A 27860-nucleotide genomic window follows, 5' to 3' on the forward strand; every position below is an offset into this window, starting at 1 on the left:
AAGATGTAATATAAACTAAACTACTATTTGGAACTATTTTCAAATGTTCAATTTTTTTTGAGAAAGTGGTGCTTTATCCACAACTTTATTATTAAAGCTCTGTAATTCAGTAAAATAATATATAATTATGTTGCACAACATTAATGTTTAGAACATTGAAATGTTTAGCTTCAATATTTCTATTCCATTCACTTAAAAATGTAAGCAATATAAAATCATGGAGTGATTGCTAATGAAAGACAAGTGCGTCAAACGTATCGACAACAGCTTTTATTATGCCGCAGTCGCTGCTTCTGCTTCTTCAGGTCAAGCGTATGTGATGTAAAGCAGCTCTGTTTTAAAATATTACACACATTTGTGTGTTCAAATTTGTTATAATGCCTCTCTGTGCGTTCGCTCGGCAGCTGCCATGAGACACTTGTTGCACACTGCAGTCAACTAGATCCATAGGCATGGTAAAACATGGTACTAACAGTAAATCAAGAAAACAAGATTTAAACAATAAGACTAAACGTGTTTAGCTATATAATATGATTAGATTTCTGTCGACAAATGTATCCAAACAGTTGCTCATCTGTCTAATAAAACACTAATACCAAAGCGTCTTTGGTGTTTCTGTGGTTTCGACAAAATAAAACCGGAAACCGAGATTAACGCGGGTATCATGTCATTGATAGGCGACGCACGGACATGGCTCATGTCCTGGTTATTATTTCTCTAGGTTTAAACATTCTTGGAAACATCTGGCATAATATAAGTACACAAGTCAACAAAATATATAAAATTGTCCAAGTGGTTTTTTGATATTATAATCCAAAAGTCTTACATATTGTGCATTTAACCAAAGACTACAATTTACATCTATAAAATACAATTCATTAAATTTCTAAGATTTTATAATTAAAACGACATAACAGAGCCCCTCTTGCCCCAATAGATAAATTGATATAGTTTCAAGCAAGGAAACAGTGGCTCATCACAGAGCACCAGTGAATTCTGATCCTGCTATCAGATATATTTTTCTTAAGAAATCATCACTTTGATGATTTCTTGTTATCAGATATTGTTCCTTAAAGGGTTAGTTCACCCAAAAATGAAATTTCTGTCATTTATTACTCAATCTCATGTTGTTCCACACATGTTAGACCTTTGTTCATCTTCAGAACACAAATTAAGGTATTTTTTGATGAAATCTGGGAGCTTTTTTTTAAATGTCCCATAGAAAGCAACAAAATTACCACATTCAAGGTCCAGAAAGGTTGTAGAGCCATTGTTAAAACAGTCAACGTGACTGCAGTGTTTCAACCTTAATGTTATGAAGAGATGAGAATACTTTTTGTGCGCAAAAACAAAATGAAAATTATGACTTTATTCAACAATCTCTTCTCTTCCTGTCAGGGACGTGCACAGGGGGGTTGCTCAGGTTGCCCGGGCAACTGCCCATATGCCCTTCTCGACTCACGTTGCCCTTCCGAGGTGGAAAAAAAAAAAAAAAATCGTACAATGGATGCAGAATTTCACGTAGGCCTAGATAAAAAAAAAAATAAAAAAATCGCAAAGCCTCATTCACTTCCATATTCGGGCACCCGTCCGAAAGTGAAAGTCAGTAGGGGAAGGGCACTCTGTTTACGTGGCTGCAGCGCTGCACGCGACTGGCACCTGAGCTGAGCCTGCATGAGCGGCACTAGGAGATTGTCGCGGTTGTCGGGTGAGACGACTTAACGTTGTCGGAAAGGTGAGTAAGGTTATAATCTTTTACGAAAACGAACGTTTGGTAGGGGAGTGCCCTTTTTTTTTTTTTTAGGTCAGAGCAACTGCCCCTCAAAATTCCTGTGCACGTCCCTGCTTCCTGTCATTATCCTCACGCAGGTGACACAGTAACACAGTGAAGCCTTCCTTCTTTATGTCTGAATGCCAGCTCAGTATTGGCCAAAGCTGATCACGTGATCAGCACAGTGCATGTGTGTGAGACTGACGCAGGGCCCGGCCAATAATGAGCCGGTGTTCTGACGTAAAACCTGGAGTTTCTGCACTGTGTTTACCATGTCAACAGCATAGGAGAATGACAGGGAAGAGACAAAATAGTTTAATAAAGATGCTATTTTTGTTTTGTTTTTGCACAAAAAATGTATTCTTGTCTCTTCATAATAAGGTTGAACCATTAAGATTAAGGTTGATCCTTTGCAGTCACGTCGACTGTTTTAACGATGTCTTTAGTACCTTTCTGGACCTTGAAAAGGGTAATTTCGTTGCTTTCTATGGGAGATAAAATGATCTTAATTTGTGTTCTGAAGATGAACGAAGGTCTTGTGGGTGTGAAATGACAAGAGGGTGAGTAATTAATAACAGAAATTTCATTTTTGGGTGAACTAACCCTTTAACTGTAAAATATATGAGACATGATTTCACTGTTCATTACTATGATTATTTCTTGTTGTCAGATGTTGTTTTTCATCACTGAAACCCCTTAACTTAACTTGCTGACTGTCATGCTTGATTTTCAGTGTCAATTTGTTCAACAAACAATGGCCTTTGGCTGTAGAAGTAACATGGTCAGGTGGTGTAACTGGTTTGTGTCAATTGGCGTAACCAGTATTTTTCATAAAAAATATAATTATTTACAGAAAGATTAATGTGGAATAAAATGTAATCATCTAGTTTAGTGTAATAACATGATTTTAAACAATTTTAAAATAATTTGTCAAAGATTATTTAGAAAACAAATGTGTTTTCAGCCTGTGTCCCACCAAATATTGCAAAAACACGTTAAAATTTACATTTAGAGATAACTCTAATAAAATAATTTTTCATTTGATATTTTAAATTGAAGTATATATTTCTATAAGTGAGCTTACATGCCATCTATGTGGATAACATATTTAATATTTCTCATTCTTTGGCGGTTACACCATTTGACATTTTTAGGTACATTCATTCTTAACTTTAGTAAAAAATTGTGCAAATGTCATTTTTATCAACATAAAATCAACTTAGACACAATATATACATTTTAACGTACCTGATGCATGCTTTTAAAACAGGTTTTTAAAAGATTTTTTAATTTCTCATCTTGCCGCACCATATTTGTCACTGACCCACCAACAACATGAAGTGTATTAAATATTAGGGTTTGGGAACTGTAGGGGTTCGTGAGTTTAAAGAAAAGGTATTAATTAAATCATAACCATTAATTTTAATAATCAAACTAAAACACTTACTAAAAAAGATTAAATATTTTATGTTCACTTGCATCTGACCATTAACTGACATCAGAGAACCGTGAACTTTATTTTATTATTATTTATTATTATTATTATTGGACTTAATTTTATTATTGACCTAACCTATTAACTTAAAATCTAAGTGTTTACTTCAAGTAAAAATATTAGGTCAAAGAGGTTCAGCTGGCAAAAAAAATGGGGAATTCCTGCATTGCATGTAAATATGAAATGACGTGAATTTGTACATTGCAATGTACAGAGACAGTAATGCATGGTTAAAGGACTCACTGATAATTCAAATAATAATTAATGTGTTCATCAGGAGCTGATTAGATATGCAATGTTGAGAAAACACTTGTTAAAAGTGAAATGATTTCTGTAAATCCAGTGATCAAATGCTGTGTGGGTCTCAGTTTTCAGTGATAGTCACATGACAAGTGGCTGGTCTGTGTGTGCGCGATTCCACAAACCTGGAAGAGCCTCTGAACATATATATCAGTAGACTTTTGTAGAAAGGAAAATATAAAAGAAGTAGAATGGAGAATCAATGAATTATGTATAATTTACTGCCATTGTGAGAATAACATGTAATCAACAGAAAAGTATCTGTAGTCTTATTACTGATTAGGAGTATTTTAAAGGTGCCCAAGAATGCTTTTTCACAAGATGTAATATAAATCTAAGGTGTCTCATGAATATGTCTGTGAAGTTTCAGCTCAAAATACCCCACAGATTTTTTTAAATTAATTTTTTTAACTGCCTATTTTGGGGCATCATTAACTATGCACTGATTTACACTCGGCGCCGCCCCTTTAAATGCTCACGCTCCCTGCCAAACGATCTCTCGACTATATTACAGTGCATTTACAAAGTTCACACAGCTAATATAGCCTAACCCTCAAATGGATCTTTACAAGATGTTCGTCATGCATGCTGTATGCATGCTTCGAATTATGTGAGTAAAGTATTTATTTGGATGTTAACGTTTTATTCTGAGTGAATTTGAGGCTATATGCTCCGTGGCTAACGGCTAATGCTACATTGTTGGAGAGATTTATAAAGAATGAAGTTGTGTTTATGAATTATACAGACTGCAAGTGTTTAATAATGAAAATAGCGACGGCTCTTGTCTCTGTGAATACAGTAAGAAACGATGGTAACTTTAACCACATTTAACAGTACATTAGCAACATGTTAACGAAACTTTTAGAAAGATAATTTACAAATATCACTAAAAATATCATGTTATCATGGATCATGTCAGTTATTATTGCTCCATCTGCCATTTTTCTCTATTGTTCTTGCTTACCTAGTCTGATGATTCAGCTGTGCACAGATCCAGACATTACTGGCTTGTGTAATCCCTTAAACATGGTCTGGCATTATGCAAATATTGGGGCGTACACCCCGACTGTTACGTAACAGTCGTTGTTATGTTGAGATTCGCCTGTTTTTCGGAGGTCGTTTAAACAAATGAGATTTATATAAGGAGGAAACAATGGAGTTTGAGACTCACTGTATGTCATTTCCATGTACTGAACTCTTGTTATTTAACTATGCCGAGGTAAATTCAATTTTTGAATCTAGGGCACCTTTAACATAATATAATCTTAGAAGTACTTAATTTTTGGAATCTGATTGTGTAATCCTGTCTGATTACATGTTATCAGTTCCCAGCACTCCATCTATATTCAATATTTAAAATACTGAATCAAATATTTTAATGTCATCTAGATGTTAATGTTAGAAATTAAGATTCTGACTAAGAGGTTCAATACAATCTTCTGTAAAAACTTGCAAAGGAAGAATAAAACCAAATAGCTGTAATTTTGTTCATCATAGAGTACCGTTTATTAATTATACGATTACATTTCACATATTCTGGTTTGATCATTATCATCAATAAACAGATACCAGTCATAGAACATTTACATTGTTTTTTGTAATATTAAAACAAAGAAAAGCTCAAGGCATTCATTTAACGATTCTAAAGATTTTAAACACTTAAATGTATAAGCTTTATTGTGCTAAACAGTTGTACAAGTATATCAATCAAAATACTGTACATCCCTTGCTTTGATTATTAATACAAAATTACTCTTTCCATATTTCAATTACAGTATATATACGACATTTGTGAATATGATGAATGATATAATTAGACAAATATCAAATGAAGAAAATGTGTGATTACAGACAGATTAATTAGATTGTAATAATTCTATATATTATATTTTGTGCACTGGAGAGTCTCACAGATACATTATTTGGTAAAATTACTGTGTGGCTGATTTGGGGTCAGTCCCGCTATATAATCTCCACTTTGATGATGGTAAAAATGAGTACAAGTATGCTGAGTGAAACTGACCATCCACTGCGTCCAACTCCTTGAAAAACAACAATAAAAAGTTAGGATTTCTGACAGACTTCAGCATTTTAAGCATTTAAAACTTAAAGGGACAGTTCACCCAAAAATGAAAACTGTGTCATCAATTACTCACCCTCATGTCATTCCAAAAAAAAACAAAAAAAAAAAACAAGGCTTTTGTTCATCTTTGGAACATAAATGAAGATTATTTTAATGAAATCTGAAAGATTTCTGTCTCTCTGACACTTCAAAACATTCATAAAGACATTGCTTTATATGATGGACAGATTTAATTTAGGCTTTTATTCACATATTTTCATCTAGGGGGACAGAAATCTGTCAGATTTCATTAAAAATAGCTTTGTGTTCCGAAGATGAACGGAAGTCTAGGTTTGGAACGACATGAGGGTGAGTAAATTGTTCTTTTTTCACATAGCTATACAGTGTGCAGGACACCTCACCTGGAGTGGCTGCACTGGAAGCAACCGTAGTCTTCACAGTTGTGATAGTTGTCGGGACAGCAGTTGTTGCATCTGCTTTTCCTCCAGTCAGACCGAGATCCAGTTTATCCAGTTCCGATTGAAACTGCAGTGAGATCCAGGTCCGCACGGCTGGTTCATTTTCAAATGTTTTCAGATCCGGCAAATTGCTACCAAGAAGATTCTTAACATCCTGCACAGTGAGGTTCTGTAACATAAAACAAGTGGACGTTGTGATGTCATGTTAAACATGAAAATTAAACAGTGTATACATTATAAAAACATAGAGGAAGAAATAACAAAATATAAAATGCTTTTCTTTGCTCACCGCGATCACGCTTGGATCCAGATTTATTAAAGTGGCCAGGCTCATGCTGACATTATTTGATGACAGATTCCTGATGTAACTTAGATCTGCACCTCCTACAAAAAACAATAAATGTGAACTAATTATTTGTCAGTCTGTGTGCAAACCAGAGCTGGTGTTGTTAAAAGTAACATCATTTTGAATTATATGTCAAGGTGAATGTGCATTCGGTGGGCTTGAATTGACGACGGAAGTGCTCCCGTACCAAGATAGGGTTCAATGAGCTGGTAAGTTGACAGAACCACACTTGAGGCTCTGACAGTTGTCATGGGAAATGCTTTGTTAGCGATGGTGAAGAGTGCCTTCTTGTTGGCCAATGAACATTTTGATACATTCAAAGCATCGGCATCCCTGTTATTGAGGATGATACAGAGAAATCTTGTGATTAAGCATTTAAATGCAGTGCAGATAAGACATTTGTGATATTTTTGATATGTTTTTACTAGTGGGTGCAGGACACTGTAGTTCATTGATGTAAGTGAGGATAGCAAAATAAAGTAAACTGTGACATATTATACCCAAAAATTCTTCATGCAGTGGACTACCAGTAAAACTGATAAAAATTTGGAACCAAAAATTATTCAGACACTTTGACCTGACCATGCTTTGCTTGTAATTTTTTTTTTCTGAGATCTTGTCATATTTTATTATACTTTTTTTTAAACTATAGTGAATAAATTGTATTAATGAATGAAATGTTCAAGGTGTCTGAATACATTTTGGTTTGACTGTATAACACCATGCATTGTCAGGAAATATATTTACACTATAATTTTCAAAAGTTTGGGGTCAGTGAGATTTAAAAAAAAAAAAAAAAAGAAATAAGAATACTTTTATTCTGCAAGGATGCATTAATCAAAATAGACTTTTTAAATGTTTTAATAGATGTCTATTTTGAAGAAGAAATTCTGTTTTTCTTCTATTCAACAAACAATCCTGAAAAATGCAACAACAACAAAAAAAAACAGCTGTTATCAACATATTTTTTTCAATAATAATAATAAATGCTTCTTGATTTCTGAAGGATCATGTGACACTGAAGACTGGAGTATTGATGCTGAAAATTCAGCTTTGATCACAGGAATGAATGACATCTTAAAATATATTCAAAAATAGCAAACAGTTATTTTAAATTGTAATTATATTTCACAATAATTCTGTTTTTACTATATTTTTGATTAAATAAATGCAGCCTTTGTGAGACTTATTTCAAAAACACAACAAAATCTTACCAACCCCAAACTTTTGAAAAATAGTGTGTGTGTATAAAACACCAATAATAAATATTTCAGAGTACTACATCTGGTTTAAGTCTTTACCGTATGCTTTCAGGCAATATTGTTGACAATGTGCTGGTATCCAGAGAGCAGAGATTTGGTCCTTTCACCATACTCAGCTCAGTGGAAGTCAGATTATTGTTAGCGCTTAGGTATTTGGTAATGATTTGTTTGCTCTGAAAGATAAATTAATATATTAACACAAAACCAAACAGATGGCATCTGTAAAATAAGTAAGATTCACCATAATATTCATGTCAAAATTCACACCTGTGCAGAGGACCATTCGCCATCGTTGGCATTCATCAGTGCAGCCAGTGTGTCGGCTTTAGTGATGTTCCATTTGCTTATTTCATCTGTTGTTGCGTTCCTGGACACTGACTTCAGCACCTGGACCTGATCCTCTGAAAGGCCATTTGGCGATATCTGATGAACAAGAGCAACACATCTACATCAAAACTGTCCTGGTAATCCTGGAAGATTTGATCAGATCTTAATACATGTCATATTACCTCATTGAGTTTGTCCAGAATGACTCTCTGGAAGGCGCTATCCTCAATTTTTTCACACAGGCTACCGAGGTTGTCTCTCACTACATCAGCATTCAGACAGTTCCTGAACTGATCCTCATTGTATCCAAAGGGGAAGGCATCATTGCTGATGATAACATCAGTGATCACCTCCTTGGAACAGGCTTGAAAGACAAGTGAATATATGATTTAGGAATTTTTTGGTTAAAAGTTACTCTACTATGAAAGCTTGTTTCCGCCATCGGAATTCAAAAATAGAAAAGGTAATTGTGACTTTTTATCTCACAATTTAGTTTAGTTTAAATCTCGCAATTCTGAGAAAAAAAGTCTGAATTTTGTGAGGTATAAACTCGCAGCTGCGAGAAAAAAAGTCACAATTACCTTTTCTATTTTTTATTCTGTATAGTAAACAAGCTTCCATACTCTATCCACCTTATTTTTAACATAAGAGCGGGCACATTTTGTAACTTGAATGTGCGAGTCTTCCAGCTGTTTTAGCCAATCAAAAACAGTCTGTTATGATAATGTAAACTTGTTTTTTTTTTATAATTTCATTTTATCTTATTATTGTAATCATAAACTGGTTTCAATCACATAATCGATTACACTGGTTTGTGGAGTAAATGGTTTTAACGTTTACTGCACTTTCTTATTTTTCTAGTTATTTATCTATAGCAGCTAATAAATCTGAAGTCTCGCACATTCACAGAAAATAGATGGCTTGCACATTGAAAAACATTTATAATTTGTTTATCGAGCAATATCACACTCGCAATCATCCTGTAGTGCTGAATATCATTTTCTGAAGCTGAATCGCAGCCATCTGATGCAGTATTCAGGACAACATCGTGAATGGGAGTGTGGTATTGCTTAATTGTAAAAAGATGAGACTATATATATATATATATATATATATATATATATATATATATATATATATATATATATATATATAAATTGAGATAAAGATGGCATACTTGCTCTCTTGGATATTACTACTGTACGAATGATGGCTTTAAACAGCTTTTTCATTTGTGGTTTTGGTGTGTTTCGTTCACGCATCGATTTCAAGAAGGTTTTCAAGAACTGGCCTAAATCATTCTGTTTAAAACAAGACATTTAAAATAATACAAGGTTAGTCTGTGTTTACTGAAGACATTGCTAGTAAATTTCACAAATAATTACAAGGAAATGGCAAGTATCACATTAAAATAAATGTAAAATTTTGATTAAATGTGCTCCAAATTTTATTTACAATTTCAACCAATCTTGTTTTACAGTGTAGTTCAACTGTGTATGATGTTCATCTGTAGTGTACCTCTTTGAATGAGTTCCAAAATGTTTGTGAGAAGTACAAAGGCAGAATTCCCAGATCACCAAGAGTTTTCTGATTCCAGGTGCTTGGTTGTCTAAATAATACAATCATAATCTTTTATTACCAGACATCATCATAACCAGTGCAGTGGACTCTAAATCCTTTAATATCAGGATAACTTGCCCATATTTTGAAGCTCCCTTCATAACAACAGCTTCCATGGCTGATATTTGCCCATCTGAGAGATCACTGCAGTTCTTCAAGTTCTCAAGGATTTCTGGGTCTGAGTTTGTAATGAAGGTACTGTTTGCGGCACATGCCAAGTTGCCCAGCACTGTCAAATTCTGTTTCGAGATGCTTGTTCCAGAAATGCCCTGAATGGAATAATATGTACATTTTGAATAAAATATATAGAGTCATAATATCTACAGGCCGTGACACACCAAGCCGACAATGTCGAGCCATCGTTGAGCTAATTTTTGCAGTGTGGCACAAGTCAAAACACCTTTGGTGGCTTTTCGGCCAATTGAGCATTTTGAATCTGCGATTGAGCCCGTTGGTGAGAGAGATCACTCTGATTGGCTGTGAAAAAATGAAAGTGATGGCTTCACTTCTTGGAATGACAAATACAGACTACTGCCATCTACTGGTCTGGAGAGTTATTTCCTCTCAAGCAAGTGCGTTGGCTATAATCTTGGCAGTGTATTCAAGCACAACATTTTGGCCTAGATGCAAGCGAGTTTCCTCATTGCTAGTTCTCTGTTGTCAGTTTGGTGTGTCAATGATTGATATCACTGGACGATACTTACAAAGCAATCTAGATATTTGCTCCACAAGAGGTCCCTTCTTCCTCTCAGCGTGCTTGAAAAGATTGAGAGATCTGCTGCTCCGACCTGAGTAAAATATGCCTGGCAGGTGGTTTTGTTGATTGCTTCGTAACTGAGGTGGACATCAAAGTATTTCACAACTTTTGCAAGCAATGCATTTTTTAACAGAATAGTTGAAAAAATTGTGTGCGTGGTTTAAAAGAAATTACAGTTAGAACTTACTTGTAGTACAGCAACATATCTGGATGATAGCTTTCGAAATCCACAGGTGATTCCTTTCTAACCAGGTTGTACATGCAAGTCAGCTAGGAGAACAAATAGAAACAAAGCATGTTCATTGTTCACATTTTGCTTTAAGCAAACGAACACATTTTTTAATATCGTTTTTTGTCAGCTCTCACCTGAGTCTCGCCCAGTACCACCTTAGGTCTCCCTGCTCTCCGTCTGCAGGCTTTGATCAGGCCTCTGATTTTAGTTTGGGTGAACGTCTGTACACGTGAGCATGTAAAACCTTGCAAAATGTCCACTGACAGGCTGTAGAAAAATCATGCATTTACCATTGTAACTTTCAATGCATATTCATAATGTATTTTTGCATAAACAAGTTAAAAAAAAGTTAGCAAAAATACTTACTCGTCAGGTTGATCAAAAGCATTCGCAACAGTATCAAAGAACAGAACTGCCTATAAAGAAATTGAAATAAAAATATGCCATTAGCAGGAAAATAATCTACATGGGAAAACTATGTATGTTTTGATATTTGTAAGTTATAGTACCTGTTCAGTTTTCCATTTTTTACTGTTAAACTGTTTCACAACTTCTAGATTTAAAGTGGTGGGAATGGTCAGAAGGTTTCTTGGAATTTGAACAGCCATTTCATTGGGAATGTTTGTCATTAGGTCAACTGGTGACGAACTCAATTTGATTATCTAGATATAAAAAAGACATTAAAAATCCCAACTTTATATGGTTTGCACTTTAAACGTCTCTATGTCTGAATATGCATGAATGCTGTTCACATACCTGGGTCACAAAGGTCTTCTGAATAATCTCTGGGGCAACCAGTAAGTTTTTTACAAAGACTGTATCGTTTAATGTGGTTTTAATGTCTTCGAGCTTAATGGTCGTCAGTATTGTTGAAGGGATCCCTCCAATCAGGGATCCAAGATTCAGCAAACTGCTGGAACCAGCGAACTGCAGAAAGTACAAAAAGTCATTTCTTTTGTAGGATTTCGAGGTTCTGAGGAAGAGGTTATTTTGAAAAACAATGCTTAAAGGTAACTTAAAAATATCTTGTTATATCAAGAATTTTCATATGTTAATTTCAACTACTTTTAAGGGAAATTTCTTCAATTGGAGACTGAAATTTTACCTTATATTCCTTGAGAATCACATTCATGACAGCCTTGGCTTTTCCGAAGCTCCATCCAGGCGCAGCGCTCAGTGTTGAGAGCCCACTGATAAGAACCGATGGAGGTACTAAGTTTATTTGTGTAATTTTTAAGCCAACAACTTTATTTCCCAAGTTGATGATAGCATCAGCAGTTATGTCTTTGATGTTTCCTGCAAGGGCTGTAGATATCTGACGACGAATGTATCAGTCAGTAACAACACAGTTACATGAACAAAATACTTGACATTAGGTTTTAATGGAATACTTACTGCAGGATCCACAATGGAGCAAGATGAATTAAAGTTTAGAAGAATAGTATTAGTTTGACTCTCGTTTAGTTTTGTGAAAGTTGATACTGGGGCGTCACACTGCAAAACTGACGGCAGTCTAGTGGACAGAGAACATGGTTAATGCTTTGACAATCGAACTCAGAGAACGCTATGAGAATCTGATCTGGTTTCTGGTCAAACTTACTCAAACAGATTAAAGTTGATGTTTTGTCGAAAGAGGAGTTCAGTGTAGCGGTTGAGCACGTTCCTCGGAATCGTCTTTTGACCGAACAGTTTTATGTTTTCAGGGTTCACGGTGAAGAGTTGCATCTGCAAACAACAAAATATACAGTTGTATTAATTCGCTTTCACCAGTATAATGTCACAAAAAACACAGTATGATGATAAATCAAGTATTGATGGTCAAATCTATGTGAACAAGTGGATATAGTTCATACCGTGGTATCAGAGCCGAAAGAGTAGAGATCGTCCAGACTCATAAATGTTATAAACATGCCAATGTTGTTAACGAACCACGCAGTTGAGTTAAGTGATGGGTCAGAGGAGTTGAAACATTTTGGAGCAGTGTCTGTAATGTAATAAATGTAAGAAAATTAACATTTTTTAACATTTATATTACAGTATAAATGTGAGTATAAATTCTCTGGAAATATTCCAGAAATCATTCTAATATGCTGATTTGCTGCTCAAGAAACATTTCTTATTATTATCAATGCTGAAAACTGTTGTGCTGTTTAATATTTTTGTGGAAACCATCATACATTTGTTTAGGATTCTTTAATGAAAAGAAAGTTCAAAAGAACAAACCTCTTTCAGAAACTCAAACGTGCTGCGTAACCAATGAGGTTCATTCTCGTGTGTTACTTACGCCGCACATTTGAGCTTCTGGAAGAGGTTTGTTCCTGTGGGTCATTCACGTTCGGTTGAGCTTCTGTTTATGTTCACTGATCAATGTTTACATGTGAGTAGAAGCCTAAATTAAATCCGTTCAACACAAAAAGCAATCGAGTCTCTTCAAAAAATTTGGAGTAAACCACTCGATTCATATGGATTAGTTTTACGATCTCTTTATGAAGCATCAAAGTGGTCGTTGCAAAGATATCTCTCAAATTTCATCAAAAATATCTTAAAGGGGCTCTATGTAATAATGACACTCAGTGTTCAAAATAGGTACTGCAGTCCAAAATTAAAAATATTGTTTGGCCCGCCCCCTCGTTCAAAGACGCGGGTTGCCAGCTTTTGCAGCATATGGCTGCCAGCAACAATAGGGAGCGCAATTGAAAATGAAAGCTGAGGAGACTTAAACACTGTAAGCTGATGAGTTGATTTATCTGTTTTGATATGCTGTTGTTCATAGAGATTTTTAGATGGATTCAGAGGCTTTTTACTAGAGATGCACCGATTGCAATTTTCTTGGCCGATTCCGATTCCGATTTTTTATTAGTGTGATCGGCCGATACCTATTTTTTGCCGATTCCGATTTTCTTTCTAAGAACTATAAATGACAACATATACAAACAAAAATCTACTTTTCTTCTATGCAGAGTTTTATTTTCATAAAAAAAAAAAAAAAACAAGTAAATATCTGGCTGTAGCATTGTCTTTCTGAGAAACAAGTAGGTGAACTTAGCATGTTTCCTAAATATCTGCAAACATATTGGAGTATTTTTTATAATTTATTAAAGTAAAAATCTTACATAGAGCCCCTTTAATTTGTGTTCCAAAGATAAACGAAAGTCTTAAGGCCTGTACACATCGGGACGAATATCGCACGCGTTTATCGTCAGCGTTTTTCGAGACGTTTTTTGTGTTCACACCCAAGCGATTTTCACCTGCGATGCGCCGAGTGAAAGTGCAAATTCACTCCCTGACAGTATGTGGCGCTTGTGCTTAACGGTAGTGCAAATAAACATATGATATTAATAAAGTTAAAGAAGATAAAAAAAAATATATATATATATATATATATATATATATATAATGGCATACATATATATATTTCTTGAATGTAAAAGAAAAAAAAGTAAAAATACAGAAATAATACACATCTGTGGCAGAGCACCCATAGTGTGCATCTCAATCAGCTCTCTACTTCACTAGTCAGGGCACTGATCAGGGAGTCGGACACATTCATTTACATGGTGTACTGATACACGACCTAGGAAGCTAGGGAGCTGTTTGAGACGCAGGGATAGTTTGTAGGGATCTTCCTCGTCTACTTATTTTCTCTTCGTCATCTTGTGTGCTCGGCAAGACCGTTTTGTGCTTGAGCGCCACCAAGTCGTGTTTACTGTAACTTCAGCAGATCCAGGCACGTGAGAAAAAAGGGCCAATCTCATTGGTCGGCCAGTTTTTAACGCGGCGCGTCAAACCAAAAAAACGAACCCGAGGCGTTTTTTAAAAAATGACGCTTTTACGCCTCGCGTTTTTCGCGTCGGTGTGCACACTCACATTGGCGCCCGTTGTTTATTCACGAGGCGTTAAACGTCGGCGAAAATCGCGCGCGATACTGGTTTAGATCGACATGAGGGTGAGTAAAAACAGACAGAATTTTGATTTTGGGGTGAACTAACCCTTTAAGCAAAGAACAAGTTAATTTCTAAAGAGACAAAAGACTAATTCACCTGCTTTCAGATATGTCTTGATGGTGGTGTACACATCCCCACTGGAAATCTGAGAACCATTAAAGGTGAAATTGCTGCCTAAAACATTGACCCTAGAAGAACAGAGAAAGCACTTTAAAAGTTACAAAAGACTTTGCATTCAAACATCTGAGTAGATCAATTTCACCGTAGCCATTTGCGCTCACATTTTCCTGTATGACAGGCAGGATGCACTCAGTGTTTCTTTCGACCCTATTATATCTTTGTTCAGGAACTTCAAGTAAAGCCTCAATCTACGGTCAAACCACAAATCAACCTCTGTCTGATTGTTTGTTGTCAGTGCCAGAGGCCAGACACAGGGAAGGATGCTGCTTTTAACATCATCTGGAACCTCTACCTGCAAAACAAAAGAAGAACAATAAAACAAAGCAAATAAAACGATGAACTGAAATATTATTACATGTATGTTTCCCTACATAAATGTGTTTTGAACATTGTATTGTGTGCAATACAAATACAAGCAAAACTCACGTTTTCCAAGAAGTCAGTGGTTCTGTTAAAGTTGTTAAAGATGACACAGATTTGTGAATCATTGTTCACCACTTTCGGCTCTGTGAAGTAGCTTCCCAGCTCAGAAGGAGATATAGAGTTTACAAGCTGAAATACGTGAATAAAACATCAGTTAGGTTTACAGCATCCACACTGAGCATCAGAGCTGTAGAGTTGATATGGAGCGTACCTCAGATCTCCGAGGTTGTGGCATCAGAGAGAGGAAGATGGTCAGATTTGGAAGCGGCCCAAAAGCAGACAGGCTTTCGTTTAGGAATGTGATGAAGCTGTTGTTTCTGTAGCACCTCAGAGGCTGTGGCACTACAAGTATAAAAAAAAAAAAAAAAAAAAAAAACTCAAATTTTGTATATTATCCGATGAATAAATCAAGATACTGATAAAATATATAACAAAATTTATATGTATATATGATGGAATATATTTCAGTGACTTTTATGTGATGTTTATGTCAAAGACATGTAGAAATACCTCTGAAGGACTGAAGAATGCCATTGTAGATCGCATTTTTGGTATTTGTTGCTATTGAAGATCCAACAGGGTCTAACAGCCGCAGTCTGTAAATTGAAATTAAACAGTGTATAATGTCTTCTCTGAACATGCTTCAATGTACACTCACATAAAAGCAATGTACAGATCCAAAAATGTCTTTGGTTCTTACGTGGTTTGAGTGATATTGCAGTTCCTTGTGTTGAGGATGCTGAACAATGGAGACACAAGGCTTTCTGAAAGGTTGGCTAACAGAGGTTTTATTCTACTGGTGAACCAGGCTACAACTTCCTGATCAGGGATAGTTAGATTAGACAGGTTGACTCTGTCAAATATCTGCTTTATCAGTGCTGCTTTTACATCTTGTGTGAGGTTAACCTGGACAGGACAAAATTATATCATTGCAGAATTAGCACAGTTTTTCTTTCTTTTATATAAAAAAGAAATATTATCATGAATATCCATTTTGCACCTGCAGTTTCAGGGAAAACAAGTCAAAGAAAGCAGGAAGCTGGCAATCCTTAACAAACTGCATGACATTGCTGACATTTCCTGGATCTGTTAGTGCACCAGGAGAGGCTGAAAACTCAACCAGTTGTTTTAGACCCAAAAGAGGTAGAACATCCACCTAAATTGACAAACAAATTGACTGTCACAATGTTTGTTTTGTTTTTTTACAATGAGGAAATGTGCATAGACTGTGTAGTTTAACACTCACCGCTGTGAAGTTTTTGTTCAGTGCCACAAGATCTGTTAGCAGAGCTGACTGAACGAACGGCCCAAAGTTTCTGTTGATCCACTGCGTGCTGTTGGTTGTATTTCTAAGGCACCTGGGATCTGGAAAGGCCACAAGAACATTTTCATTGTGATTCATTATATTAGTTTAACGTGAACTCAAATTATTTATGTCGTCTCGCTCTCAGATTATGACTCTTTCAGGTGTTTATCTTACCGAGACAGAGTGAGTAGTATATGACACTTGATTTTTCAAATGGGGCATGACACAATATTTGTGCAAATGATTTCGTATAGTGAACATTTGCATACTTCTACATTGAATTTAAAGCAAAAAAGAGGATTAAAATATTCCAAACCAACCCTCAGTGTCATTGCGAGAGAGGAAAGCTTTCATGAATTCTGTGTAGATCTGATCCTGTCTTTGAGTGGCATTGGGTTGCAGTGGAAGGCAAACGTCTTGTCCATCTCGTAAAGGTGCATTCACAAAAGCCTCAGTGCTGAAAGATAAACACCGTTTTTTATTTTTTTTTTATTTTAGTGGCTGCAAAATTACATTGTCACTACATACAATGTAACTTACATTACGCTGTAACTTTCACAGCTGAGGTTTTTCTGGCTGAGACAGGACAGGACTCTTTGAGATACTGATGGTAAGAAGGGCTTTAGTCGCCCCTGAAACCATGAGCGAATGAAAACAGGATCTTTCAGTCTCTGGGGACTAAAGCGATCGACTCGGACGTCAACAAGCACATCCAGAACATCAGACAAAGACACATTACTGGGACTGGGAGTCTGGAAAATAAACACATAATATAATATAAATATAATATAATATAATATTTGAACACAGTGCCACCTAGTTTTCCAAAGATATAGCGAAATTTTGAATTTTTTTAAAACGTGTCATTTTGTCATTTTCCTTAAATGTGACTGTCCACCATATTGAAGCAAAAGAAAAAGTTTTTTTTTTCGCTACTCCTCCTACAAATTTTGTCCAGTTTTGTCCAAAAGACATTTATAATTTAAAAAATGAATGCTAATTAATCAGTTTCCACAAAAATATTAAGCAGCACAACTGTTTTCAACATTAATGACAGAAATGTTTCTTAAGCATCAAATCATCATATTATAATGATTTCTGAAGGATCATGTGACACTAGCTATGTTTCCATCCACCTATTTTTATGTGCATTTTGGGATATCACATAAATAAACACTGAATGGAAATGGCAAGATAAATTCGTGCATAAATTCTAAAAGTGTCTGAAACTGAGTCTGATCATTTTTTATGCAATATGAAAACAAATGCGCAAAAACTGCGATGGAAACACTTTTACCAAACAAATTCCTGCGCGCCAATTCACGAGTTACAAATAAGTCAGATAAAATAAATTGTAAACGTATTTGGCGCGCTGTCCGCGAAGAGGGCTTTGAGCTCGGTATTTGGCCCGAACACAGAGCACCCCACAGATGCTGAAAACTGTGGAGGATTCATGGGTGAGTTGACTGTGGTTATATATATGCCTGTACTCATTCTGATTGGGTAGATATGTTGATTACTGATTGTTGACAGCTGGTTGAGATGATGTGATAATTGGATAGCTTATTTGACTTTGTTCATCCCGAACTATGTTAATAAAACATCATAAAAAGACATGCGACTTTGCGATGGGACGGCATAACTGGACAGATTTCATTGCACAGCATCTGAAATGCTGTTTTGCTCATTCTGTAATGCCTGAGCAAAGTCTGTTGTTAAAGTGGTTCAGTAAAATTCCCTCCCAGAAGCCCCTCACACGATTGCGTTCACAAACACCTGGCATCTGAATGCAAGATAACATTACAGTGGTTACTGTCTTTCGTCTACGTGCTCTAAGGCGCAAGTAATTTACTATATACGAAAATTATTATATACAGTGGCTTCCACTGCAGCAACATCCATTTTCCTTAGTGATATTTAGAGCCAGTTCATCAGGAAGTGGCGATTTTGACATTTTGATGGACTTTGGTGAGAAATGATGGTGAGCATGAGAGACTTCTTTCCAAAACATTATAAAATCTTACTGGACCCAAGGAATTGAACAGTAGTGATATTTAAAAAATAGGCTTCATACCATGTTGGAAAATTTTAGCAGTGCATCATCAAGGTTTGTGATTGTTTTGCTGAAGAAAAGCTTCCAGGTCTCTTTTCCCACATTGCTGGGCCTTTTGCAAGCCAACACTTCGGCCACTTTTTGAGAGCTTAACTGTGACACCTGAGGACACAAAAGAGATTTTATTAAAACTAAAACAATGCCACAAACACGGACTAAACTGTTTTCTTCTGTGTAACGTTACCGTTGGTAGACAGGCAAACTCCAACACGGTGAAGTTACAAAGATTCAGTGGGCCTGTTGCATTTGGAGCTGCTCTCAAGAACTGATCCAAAGCCGAGCTGCAAACCAGAAGAACACGAAACTTATTACAGACCGTTGTGTCGTCAGTGTTGAACTCATCTGAGTGCAGACAGAACAGCTCACCTGTTGACACTTGCACAGGGGGACTCTGAAAAAGGACAAGACAACAAAGACTTTGAGTTACAGGAACATCACTGACATCTCCAATCAGGTCAGACATAATCAGTGACACTTACCATTCAAAGGAGTTGTTGTGCACTGCAAAGTGAGAACAAATGTTGTATTACAACTTTTTTTTTTTTGTTCATTTAACAATAAAATCAGACATACAATCTATTGAACATGAAATTGATTTTTACTTACTTGACTTGCTCTCTCAATGCACTCTGGAGGGAAATAAAACACAATTCACACTTTAATTCTGGCAGAATTTAGCATTCAAATATTTTGATGTGATCAACGTATTTAGGAGCAAGTATTGTTGCTGGATTGTGCCTCACCATCAGGAGGAATCATCATCACAAAGTCTCTGATCGTCAGCAGGGCTTCAGACTGGTTAGAAGGGACTGATAGCAATACCTGATCCACCTTGTCAAAGCTGATTCACAGAGGAAAGACAAAACAAATGTGATCTTATTCAACACTGATACATCCAGATCACTGTTAGTTTTGGCTTTAAAAGCCACTTACATGGTTCTGTAGTTTGCACAAGTGAAGTTTGTCTGCAAGAGAGACAAAAAGAGACATTGTTGGACAGGAACAAAACATGAACAACAAAATAAAAATATTTATTATTATTATTATTATTATATTACAATATTGTAATTTCTACACAGGTTACATCTAAAATGTGGCATTAGACACCTGTGGGGCCTTTGTCTGAAGAGAGCGGAGGAAGCTGTTTACTGTGTCTTTGGGAGCGGTTTTAATAAGGAAGTCAAAGACACTTGTGAGGATGTTCGTTCGGTTTGCTGCAAAAGCAGGACTGAACACCAGTTCATCCAGTTGCGCCAATGAGAGAAGAGAAAGCGCGTCCAGCTGCAAATGACATGAGACACAAACTTCACTGACACATTTACAAAGCTTTTATACATGTGTTCAATCAGTCTTTACTCGAATCATCACTGACATTAAAAATGTTTTACTCACAGCTGAAAAACTGCGGCTCAAGTTTGAAATAACTTGAAGCTGTGCAAGAGGAAAGAAATTGCCAAAGTTTTGCAGGACGAAGTCTGAACTGCTGATGAATGGCAACGTGCAATCGATACCTGAAATGACAACATGAAATACTGTGTTCATCACTGGACATTTATATGGGGTCCTGTAAATGATCACGTGTCAAATAAAATTATGAATAATTTTGTCTAACGTTACTCTTAAAGGGTTAGTTCACCCAAAAATGTAATTTCTGTCATTAATGACTCACCATCATGGCGTTTCACACCCCTAAGACCTTCGTTCATCTTCAGAACACAAATTAAGATATTTTTGATGAAATCCGATGGCTCAGAGAGGCCTCCACTGACGGCAATGCCTCCAAACTTCTCAAAATCCAGAAAGGTACTAAAAACAGTTCATGTGACTACAGTGGTTCAACCTTAATATTATTAAGTGAGGAGAATACTTTTTGTGCTCCAAAAAAACAAAATAATGACTTTATTCAACAATATCTAGTGATGTGGGATTTCAAAACACTGCTTCATGAAGCTTCAAAGCTTTACAAATCTTTTGTTTCGAATCAGTGATTCAGACCTCGTATCAAACTGCCAACGGCTGAAATCACGTGACTTTGGCGCTCCGAACAGCTGATTCGACACACTGATTCATTTGTGCTCTGATGCTTCCTGAAGCAGTGTTTTGAAATCAGCCATCACTAAATTGTTGAAAAGTCGTTATTTTGTTTTTTTTGGCGCTCCAAAAATATTCTCGTCACTTTATAATATTAATATTGAACCACTGTACTCACATGAACTGATTTAAATATGTTTTTAGTACCTTTATGGATCTTGAGAGAGGAAATGTCATTGCTCCCTTTGAAGGCCTCACGGAGCCATCGGATTTCAACAAAAATATCTTAATTTTAAATATCTTAACTGATGAATGAAGGTCTTACAGGGTGTGGAACGACATGAGGGTGAGTAATAAATGATAGAATTTTCATTTTTGGGTGAACTAACCCTTTAAACTGAATTATAAAATAACTTCTACCTGTGCTTTGACGCTGTGACAAGAAAGGAACAATGAAGTCATTGAGGATCAATGTCTGTTTCACACTGTCCATCAGTCCAGAATTATTATTCAGCTCCACAAAACTGCAGAAATAAAACAGTTAGAGATGTACGAAGATACAAAGATTGTGATTTGACTCATTTGCATCATTTTCTCACACTGAAATAGTAACAAGATATTTTATAAGACAGAAAACAAACAATACCTTGTTCGTAATAGGTTAATTTAATAATAATTTCTATTGTTGCTAAAGTTTCTAATTTTTTATTTTTTATTTTTTTGCATTTTTGTTCATTCATTATTTTTCATAAATTTTTATTTAATTAATCTTTTGGTTTCTGGGGCCTCATACAACCAGGAAGTAAACTGAACCTCAAGCAGGATGTGAGTGTTAAATTATCAAGCGCAAACCAACGAGAAAAGGAATCGTTTTCAGATATCAGCTGAGGGGAATGTGAGGAACGTACAGAGCCTTGTAGGCCTGACAACTGAAGTTGCGTGTGCGGAGACAAGACAGGAATTCTTTCGAAACGTTGGGCAGCAGAGGCTTCATCTTGATTTGGAACCAGAATCTCATGAACTCCACATCGTCAAGATTTCCAGACGTGAAGCTTTCAGCGGGCAGTTCTGCAAACAAGGCTATGAGGTTGCTCTGAGATGAGTTTTTTACCTACAGCAAAAAGAAACGTATTTTTCAAAAAGGGCAGTCCTTTGAATATATATGGTTTTTATTTTTTTATTTGTATCCTTACGGATTGCTCTATCTGTGTCTGCAGTGGTTTGGAGAGTTCAGCAGTCAAAAGTCGCAGGTTTTCCTCAGTGAAGCTCAGATTTGATTGAGCAACACAATTAATCGCTTTCGCCAGACTCTCTCCACTCTGTGATATCTGCAAACAAACAGAAAGTAGCTATTATATCTGGGCTGTAAATCAGTTTGAGATATTTGCATCTAGTACAAGATGTTTTTGTACATGTGAACAAAACCACATAGTGCAGTAGTTTTATTTTACACATTCTTTAGATGTCTGACATGTAGAATGGCTTGTTGGACCTGATCAAGGTGTGGTTAACTACGCATTAGATCGAAAACTTGATTTGTGAAACACTCACAAGACAGGAACTATTATTGCTGGTGACTTTGCAAAGTTCGACAGGATCTGGACTTTGAGGTGCTGGATCACTGAAAAATGTGTTAAAAAAAAAGTTGAAACAAATCAGATATGCTGCGAGGAACATATGTTTCTAATTTCTAAAGGGATAGTTCACCCAAAAATGAAAGTTTCATTCACTCATCCTCATGTTGTACCAAACCTGAATGAGTTTCTTTCTTCTGTTGAACACACACACACACACAAAAGAAGATATTTTGAAGAATGTCGGTTATCAGACAGTTGACGGCACACATTGACTTCCATAGTACTTTTTTTTTTAAACAATGGAAGTCAACTATCTGATGAGCAACATTCTTTAAAATATCTTCTTTTGTGTTCAACAGAAGAAAGAAACTCACATAAGTTTGGAACAACTTATAAAATAAAAAAACTTTTTGCACTTTGTTGGCATCCTGTGTAGCCTTTCAAAAAGATCAAAAATTCTCTGCAATCACTGTTAATTTTTATCTCATAAAAATGCTCTACTTTTATAATGCAGACAGAAGTGTTACTCACAAAATAACGTTGAGCATTGCTGTGATATTTACAGGTAAAGTCTGGTTAACATGCAGATATGTCTTCGTCAGAGGAGCAACCACAGTCTGGAGCCAATCACTGACATTGCTAATGTTAATAGTACTTATTTGGACTTCGCTGGGGGCCTTGAGGTTGGTCCAGTTCACCAGAAGATTTATGGTTGTGTTTCTGAGATTTAAATTAACATTTGTCTGAAAGAGAACAAACCCAGAAAATACATGTATGTCAAACAGGTTTATGCATATTAAGGGCACGTAATTTAAAGGCATCTTAAAAATTGTGATGCTCATGGCACCAGAAAAACAAAGAAAGGCAATTAATAGGATAATGTACAATGGTATGGAAATAAAATAAACAGTATATTGACTCTAAAGCCACCCTTTTTAATGTCTATTCCTTGTTTTCATCTGCCACAATAATGTAATGTCTTTGAAGTATTCATTTGAGAGTATTTAATAGCAAATCTTTATATATACAAATAATTTGATTCATCATTCTGCATTATAAGCTATTCATTTGTTCAAAAAGGTTAAGGACTGGCATCATTAAATAGGCTTTATTATACCCTTTTTATTACACTAACACTTACTGTCGGAGCAATGATCGCACTTGAATTGATGAATCTTCCCAGTGGTTTCAATAAGAGAATGAAATCTGTGAGAGTCTGCACACAGATGTGAAAAGAATTAGGATCAACTTCTTCATTCATGCTTCATCACTGGACTTATCAATAAGAACCAGTTCAGCTACATTATAATCATCGTCGTATATAAAACTCTTGTCTAACCTTGTCAGAATCATTTGAAGTGGCACGGGTCGTGTCAATTTTTATGCTCGTGAGTGGCTGCAAACTCTTGAAGATCTGATCGACGTTATCATTATTTAGACTAGAAGATGCTTCCAACTGAAAGAAGAGCTCAGCTTTTTGCTCTGGAGTGAGTTTATCTAGGGCAACCCGCTGCAAAGAAACACAAAGATTCAAATGAATCACCTCAACAGTGAAGGCCCCTTCACACAACGAACAATAACTATTACGACAACTATATTAGCATCCACACAACAGTGGACGATTCGGTTTATTGTAATGTCGTCTGCCTCTTTAAATGCTTGAGATAGTACACGCAGGATGGATTCTGATTGGCTGTTAAAGGATTAGTTCACTTTCAAATTAAATTTTCCTGATAATTTACTCACCCATGTCATCCAAGATGTTCATGTCTTTCTTTCTTTAGTCGAAAATAAATTAAGGTTTTTGATGAAAACATTCCAGGATTTTTCTCCTTATAGTGGACTTCAATGACCTCCAAATGGTTGAAGATCAAAATTACAGTTTCAGTGCAGCTTCAAAGGGCTTTAAATGATACAAGACGAGGAATAAGGGTCTTATATAGAGAAACCATCACTCATTTTCTAACAAAAAATTAAAATTTTATACATTTTAACCATAAATGCTCATCTTGAACTAGCTCTCTTCTTCTTCTCTATTATAATTCCAGCAGTGTAGACACTGTTAAGTGTATTACTGCCCTCCACAGGTCAAAGTTTGAACTAAATTATCATATACAATATGCTAGTGCGAGTATATAAAAATTAGTTCAAACTTTGACCTGTGGAGGGCAGTAATACACTTAGCAGCATCTACACTGCTGGAATTCATATAGAGAAGAAGAAGAAGAAGAGAGATGATCAATTATGGTTAAAATGTATATATATATATTTTTTTTAGAAAATGATTGATGGTTTCACTAGATAAGACCCTTATTCCTCGTCTGGGATCGTTTAAAGCCCTTTGAAGCTGCACTGAAACTGTAATTTTGACCTTCAACCGTTTGGTTCCCATTGAAGTCCACTATAAGGAGAATAATCCTGGAATGTTTTCATCAAAAACCTTAATTTCTTTTCGACTGAAGAAAGAAAGACATGAACATCTTGAATGACATGGGGGTGAGTAAATTAGCCTAAGAGGAAAATTTTATTTGAAAGTGAATTAATCCTTTAATTTTTTACCTTCATCAGCTGGAAAACAAAAAAAAAAATCGTTGTGAAAGTGATTCCAATAGGCGTCTATATCTTTATAAACTATATCTTTTCCGTTATAGTTATCGTCATTGGTGTGAACGGGCATAAATGTTATGATTTGATTTATAACATAAAACATTAAAAACTACTCGTTTTTATCCACTTACCCAATTAAAGTCAGATGTGCAAAATGCAGTACCATTAGCTGTATTTCTCGCCAGAAAAGGTTTTATGAAGTTCTGATACACCAACCTTTGTCTTTCAGTGCCGATTTGCAAGCTTAGATCGTTTAGCCTGTAAAATGTGAATCAAGCTGATTTCCTCTGACAACACATCGCTAAAGTATCTGAGAATAACAGCATGATTTATGTAGCCTAAGGATATACCCACAGTGCTTGGAAGCTCTGGCAGGTGAGGTTGCTTTGACTCAGGCAGGAGAGCGTGTCTCTGGACAGTGATGACAGGTATGGACTGAGCTTCACTTGGAACCAGAGCTTTGCAAAACTCGCATCACTCAGCGTTCCCACTATTGAGCCATTTGACCTGACGCTGTTGATGGAGCTCGCGACAAGACCAACGTCAAGTTTGGATCTCTGTTTGGATGATTAAAGAGGCACTGAATAGGTGACTTCGTTTAAAAAACGAGCAGGTTTAATATGTTCGAAATATGTTGATATACTCTACTGTACCAGCAATGTGTACAAATCAAAGGCAGAGTCGGTAAATGCTTTGAGATTGACATTCCCCTGCGGCGAGTCTGAAAGTATCGCTGAACAGCTGACGATGTTGCTGAGCGTTGAAGGTGAGAACTGAAATAGGAATTGGGAAACAAGCGAGGAATGAAATTATCATCATTCTTCACATTAAAAGTGAATAATATTAGCCATATCATATTGCTTCAAATGATAAAAACTCACTGAAGAGCATGAGGAACCGTTATTGGAAACTATGCCTGTAAAATAAATAGATAAATATGAAGGGAGAAATGTATATATAAAAAGAGTTGACTGGAATATTCAGTTTTTTTGTGGCAAAAATTATTCAATTCATAACGCACCATTTTGAAAGTTCACCACACACTGAAGAAACAGAGGGAATGAAAGGGGGAATCAAAATTTATGTTCATTCATCATCACAGTCAAGTAAGTTTTCTTTCTATCTATGTGATTATAAGACATTTATAAATTCAATCAAGCAAAACCAGGAAAATAATTGAATAAATATTCATAAAGGATAAAATTTGAATTGATTGAAATCCATAAAATAATGTGCAGAAAGTGCTAAATACCTGTCCATTTATCAGTGTGATTAATCCTATAAAAGAGAAAGTGTAACTCATGAACAATGTCTCTTTAAAGATCTATTTCTCACACTGGGGAATTAACTAGAACAGTAAAGTAAAACAAAAAAAAAACCTCTCCTCTTACCTAAACCAAACAGCACTGAAAGCTGAAAGTGTACCATTTTCACACCGAAACCCCTGATCAAACAGATACAATGCAAAAATGTTATTATTTCAAACAAACTCGCATGGGGAAAATTGCATTAATGCTCAATTATGAATAATAATTTTAAGTATATTAATCTGAATAATTAGTGTCTTCTTTATTCTAAATATTATTTATTTTTTTATCTTTTCAAACATCATACCCAGGCATGCCAGGAGGACACAAGCACTTACCTGTAACAGGAGGATCTGTGTGTGTGTCAGTCAACAGCGCAGCAGGTCCGCTATTAACTGAGGTATCAAAAGGGTGTGTTCCAACTTTGTTTACCCACGTCAGCAAGTCCAAAACAAGACTAACAACTACTTCTCGAAAAGCCCAAAACAGGATGGTAGGAATGCATTATATTACAAAATGTTTGTTAACATAAAACAACAAGAAAACAAGTCTCCTTTCAATTTTAACTGAGGTTCATCAATTATATGTTTACAGTTGTGCTCAGAATTATTGGCACCCTTGGTAAATATGATCAAAGATGACTGTGAAAATAAATTTGCATTGTTTATCCTTTTGATCTTTAATTCATAGAATTAGCAAAAATCTAACCTTTCATTGAAAGAAAAGAATTGAAAATGGGGGGGGGGGGGGGGGGGTCACCTTATGAAATAAATGTTTTTCTCCAAAACACATTGGCCACAATTATTCTTTATTCAATACTTTTTGCAACCTCCTTTTGCCAAGATAACAGCTCTGAGTCTTCACCTATAATGCCTGATGAGTTTGGAGAACACCTGACAAGAGATCAGAGATCATTCCTTCATACAGAATCTCTCCAGATCCTTCAGATTCCAGCTCCATGTTGGATGCTTCTTCTCTTCAGTTCACTCCACTCATTTTCTTTAGGGTTCAGGTCAGGAGACTGGGATGGCCATGGCAGAAGCTTCATTTTGTGCTCAGTGACACATTTTTGTGTTGGTTTTGATGTTTGTTTTGGATCATTGTCCTGATGGAAGATCCAACCACGGCCCATTATTGGATTTCTAGCAGAAGCGGTCAGGTTTTGATTTTTTATCTGTTGGTATTTGATAGAATCCATGATACCATGCATCTGAACAAGATGTCCAGGACTTCCAGCAGAAAAACCGGCCCACAACATTAAAGATCCAGCAGTATATTTAACCGTGGGCATGGGGTACTTTTTATCCATGTGTGCACCAAACCCATCTGGTGGGTTTGCTGCCAAAACACTCATTTTTTAGTTTCATCTGACCATAGAAGCCGTACTTAATCGTACTTAAAAGAATTCGTACTTAAGTAGTACTAAAGAAGAATTTTTAGTATATTAAGATAATCTTAAGAACAACTGTGCTATTTTGAGACACCATGAAATATGAACTAAAATGTGCTTTTAATATACTATCTCTGATATTTCGAAAATATATTTAGATACCACTTATAGTAAACTTGAACCCATAGTGTACTACAAGTGGTAACTAAATACATTTTTTAAATACAGAGATAGTATGTTAAAAGTACATTTTAGTTCATATTTCATGCTGTCTCAAAATAGCACAGTTGTTCTTAAGATTATCTTAAGAAGTACTAAAGAAGAATTTGTA

The 27860-nt window shown here is 35.8% G+C and overlaps 1 protein-coding gene across 2 annotated transcripts; it reads right to left on the minus strand.

Annotated features, from left to right (window-relative positions):
* Positions 1-5048: 5048 nt before the first annotated feature.
* mslna (mesothelin a) lies at positions 5049-26524 on the minus strand. Of its 2 annotated transcripts, none has more exons than XM_048193240.1 (54): positions 26478-26524; positions 26224-26276; positions 26085-26110; positions 25854-25875; positions 25714-25748; positions 25486-25605; positions 25187-25389; positions 24964-25090; positions 23565-23735; positions 23367-23441; positions 22757-22968; positions 22200-22269; positions 21842-21976; positions 21557-21759; positions 21069-21172; positions 20010-20128; positions 19725-19898; positions 19551-19582; positions 19361-19458; positions 19224-19246; positions 19097-19118; positions 18984-19008; positions 18802-18898; positions 18579-18719; positions 17045-17256; positions 16825-16961; positions 16445-16563; positions 16199-16354; positions 15899-16104; positions 15709-15794; positions 15410-15540; positions 15202-15327; positions 14877-15067; positions 14692-14783; positions 12505-12635; positions 12252-12376; positions 12047-12164; positions 11757-11966; positions 11408-11578; positions 11161-11313; positions 11018-11067; positions 10786-10918; positions 10607-10689; positions 10367-10496; positions 9741-9931; positions 9561-9651; positions 9220-9343; positions 8225-8406; positions 7983-8138; positions 7755-7888; positions 6641-6786; positions 6397-6491; positions 6051-6276; positions 5049-5608 (listed from the first exon to the last, which is right to left on the minus strand). In XM_048193240.1, exons 2-54 carry the CDS (start codon positions 26258-26260, stop codon positions 5529-5531), a joined length of 6456 nt encoding a protein of 2151 aa, XP_048049197.1. In that variant the 5' UTR covers positions 26261-26276; positions 26478-26524; the 3' UTR covers positions 5049-5528. The 2 variants fall into 2 exon arrangements, with proteins under 2 accessions (XP_048049197.1, XP_048049205.1); XM_048193248.1 differs by having other exon boundaries at positions 14692-14761; positions 14876-15067.
* Positions 26525-27860: the final 1336 nt, after the last annotated feature.

The sequence above is a fragment of the Megalobrama amblycephala genome, linkage group LG1 (assembly GCF_018812025.1).
Source record: "Megalobrama amblycephala isolate DHTTF-2021 linkage group LG1, ASM1881202v1, whole genome shotgun sequence".
Classification (NCBI taxonomy): Eukaryota; Metazoa; Chordata; class Actinopteri; order Cypriniformes; family Xenocyprididae; genus Megalobrama; species Megalobrama amblycephala.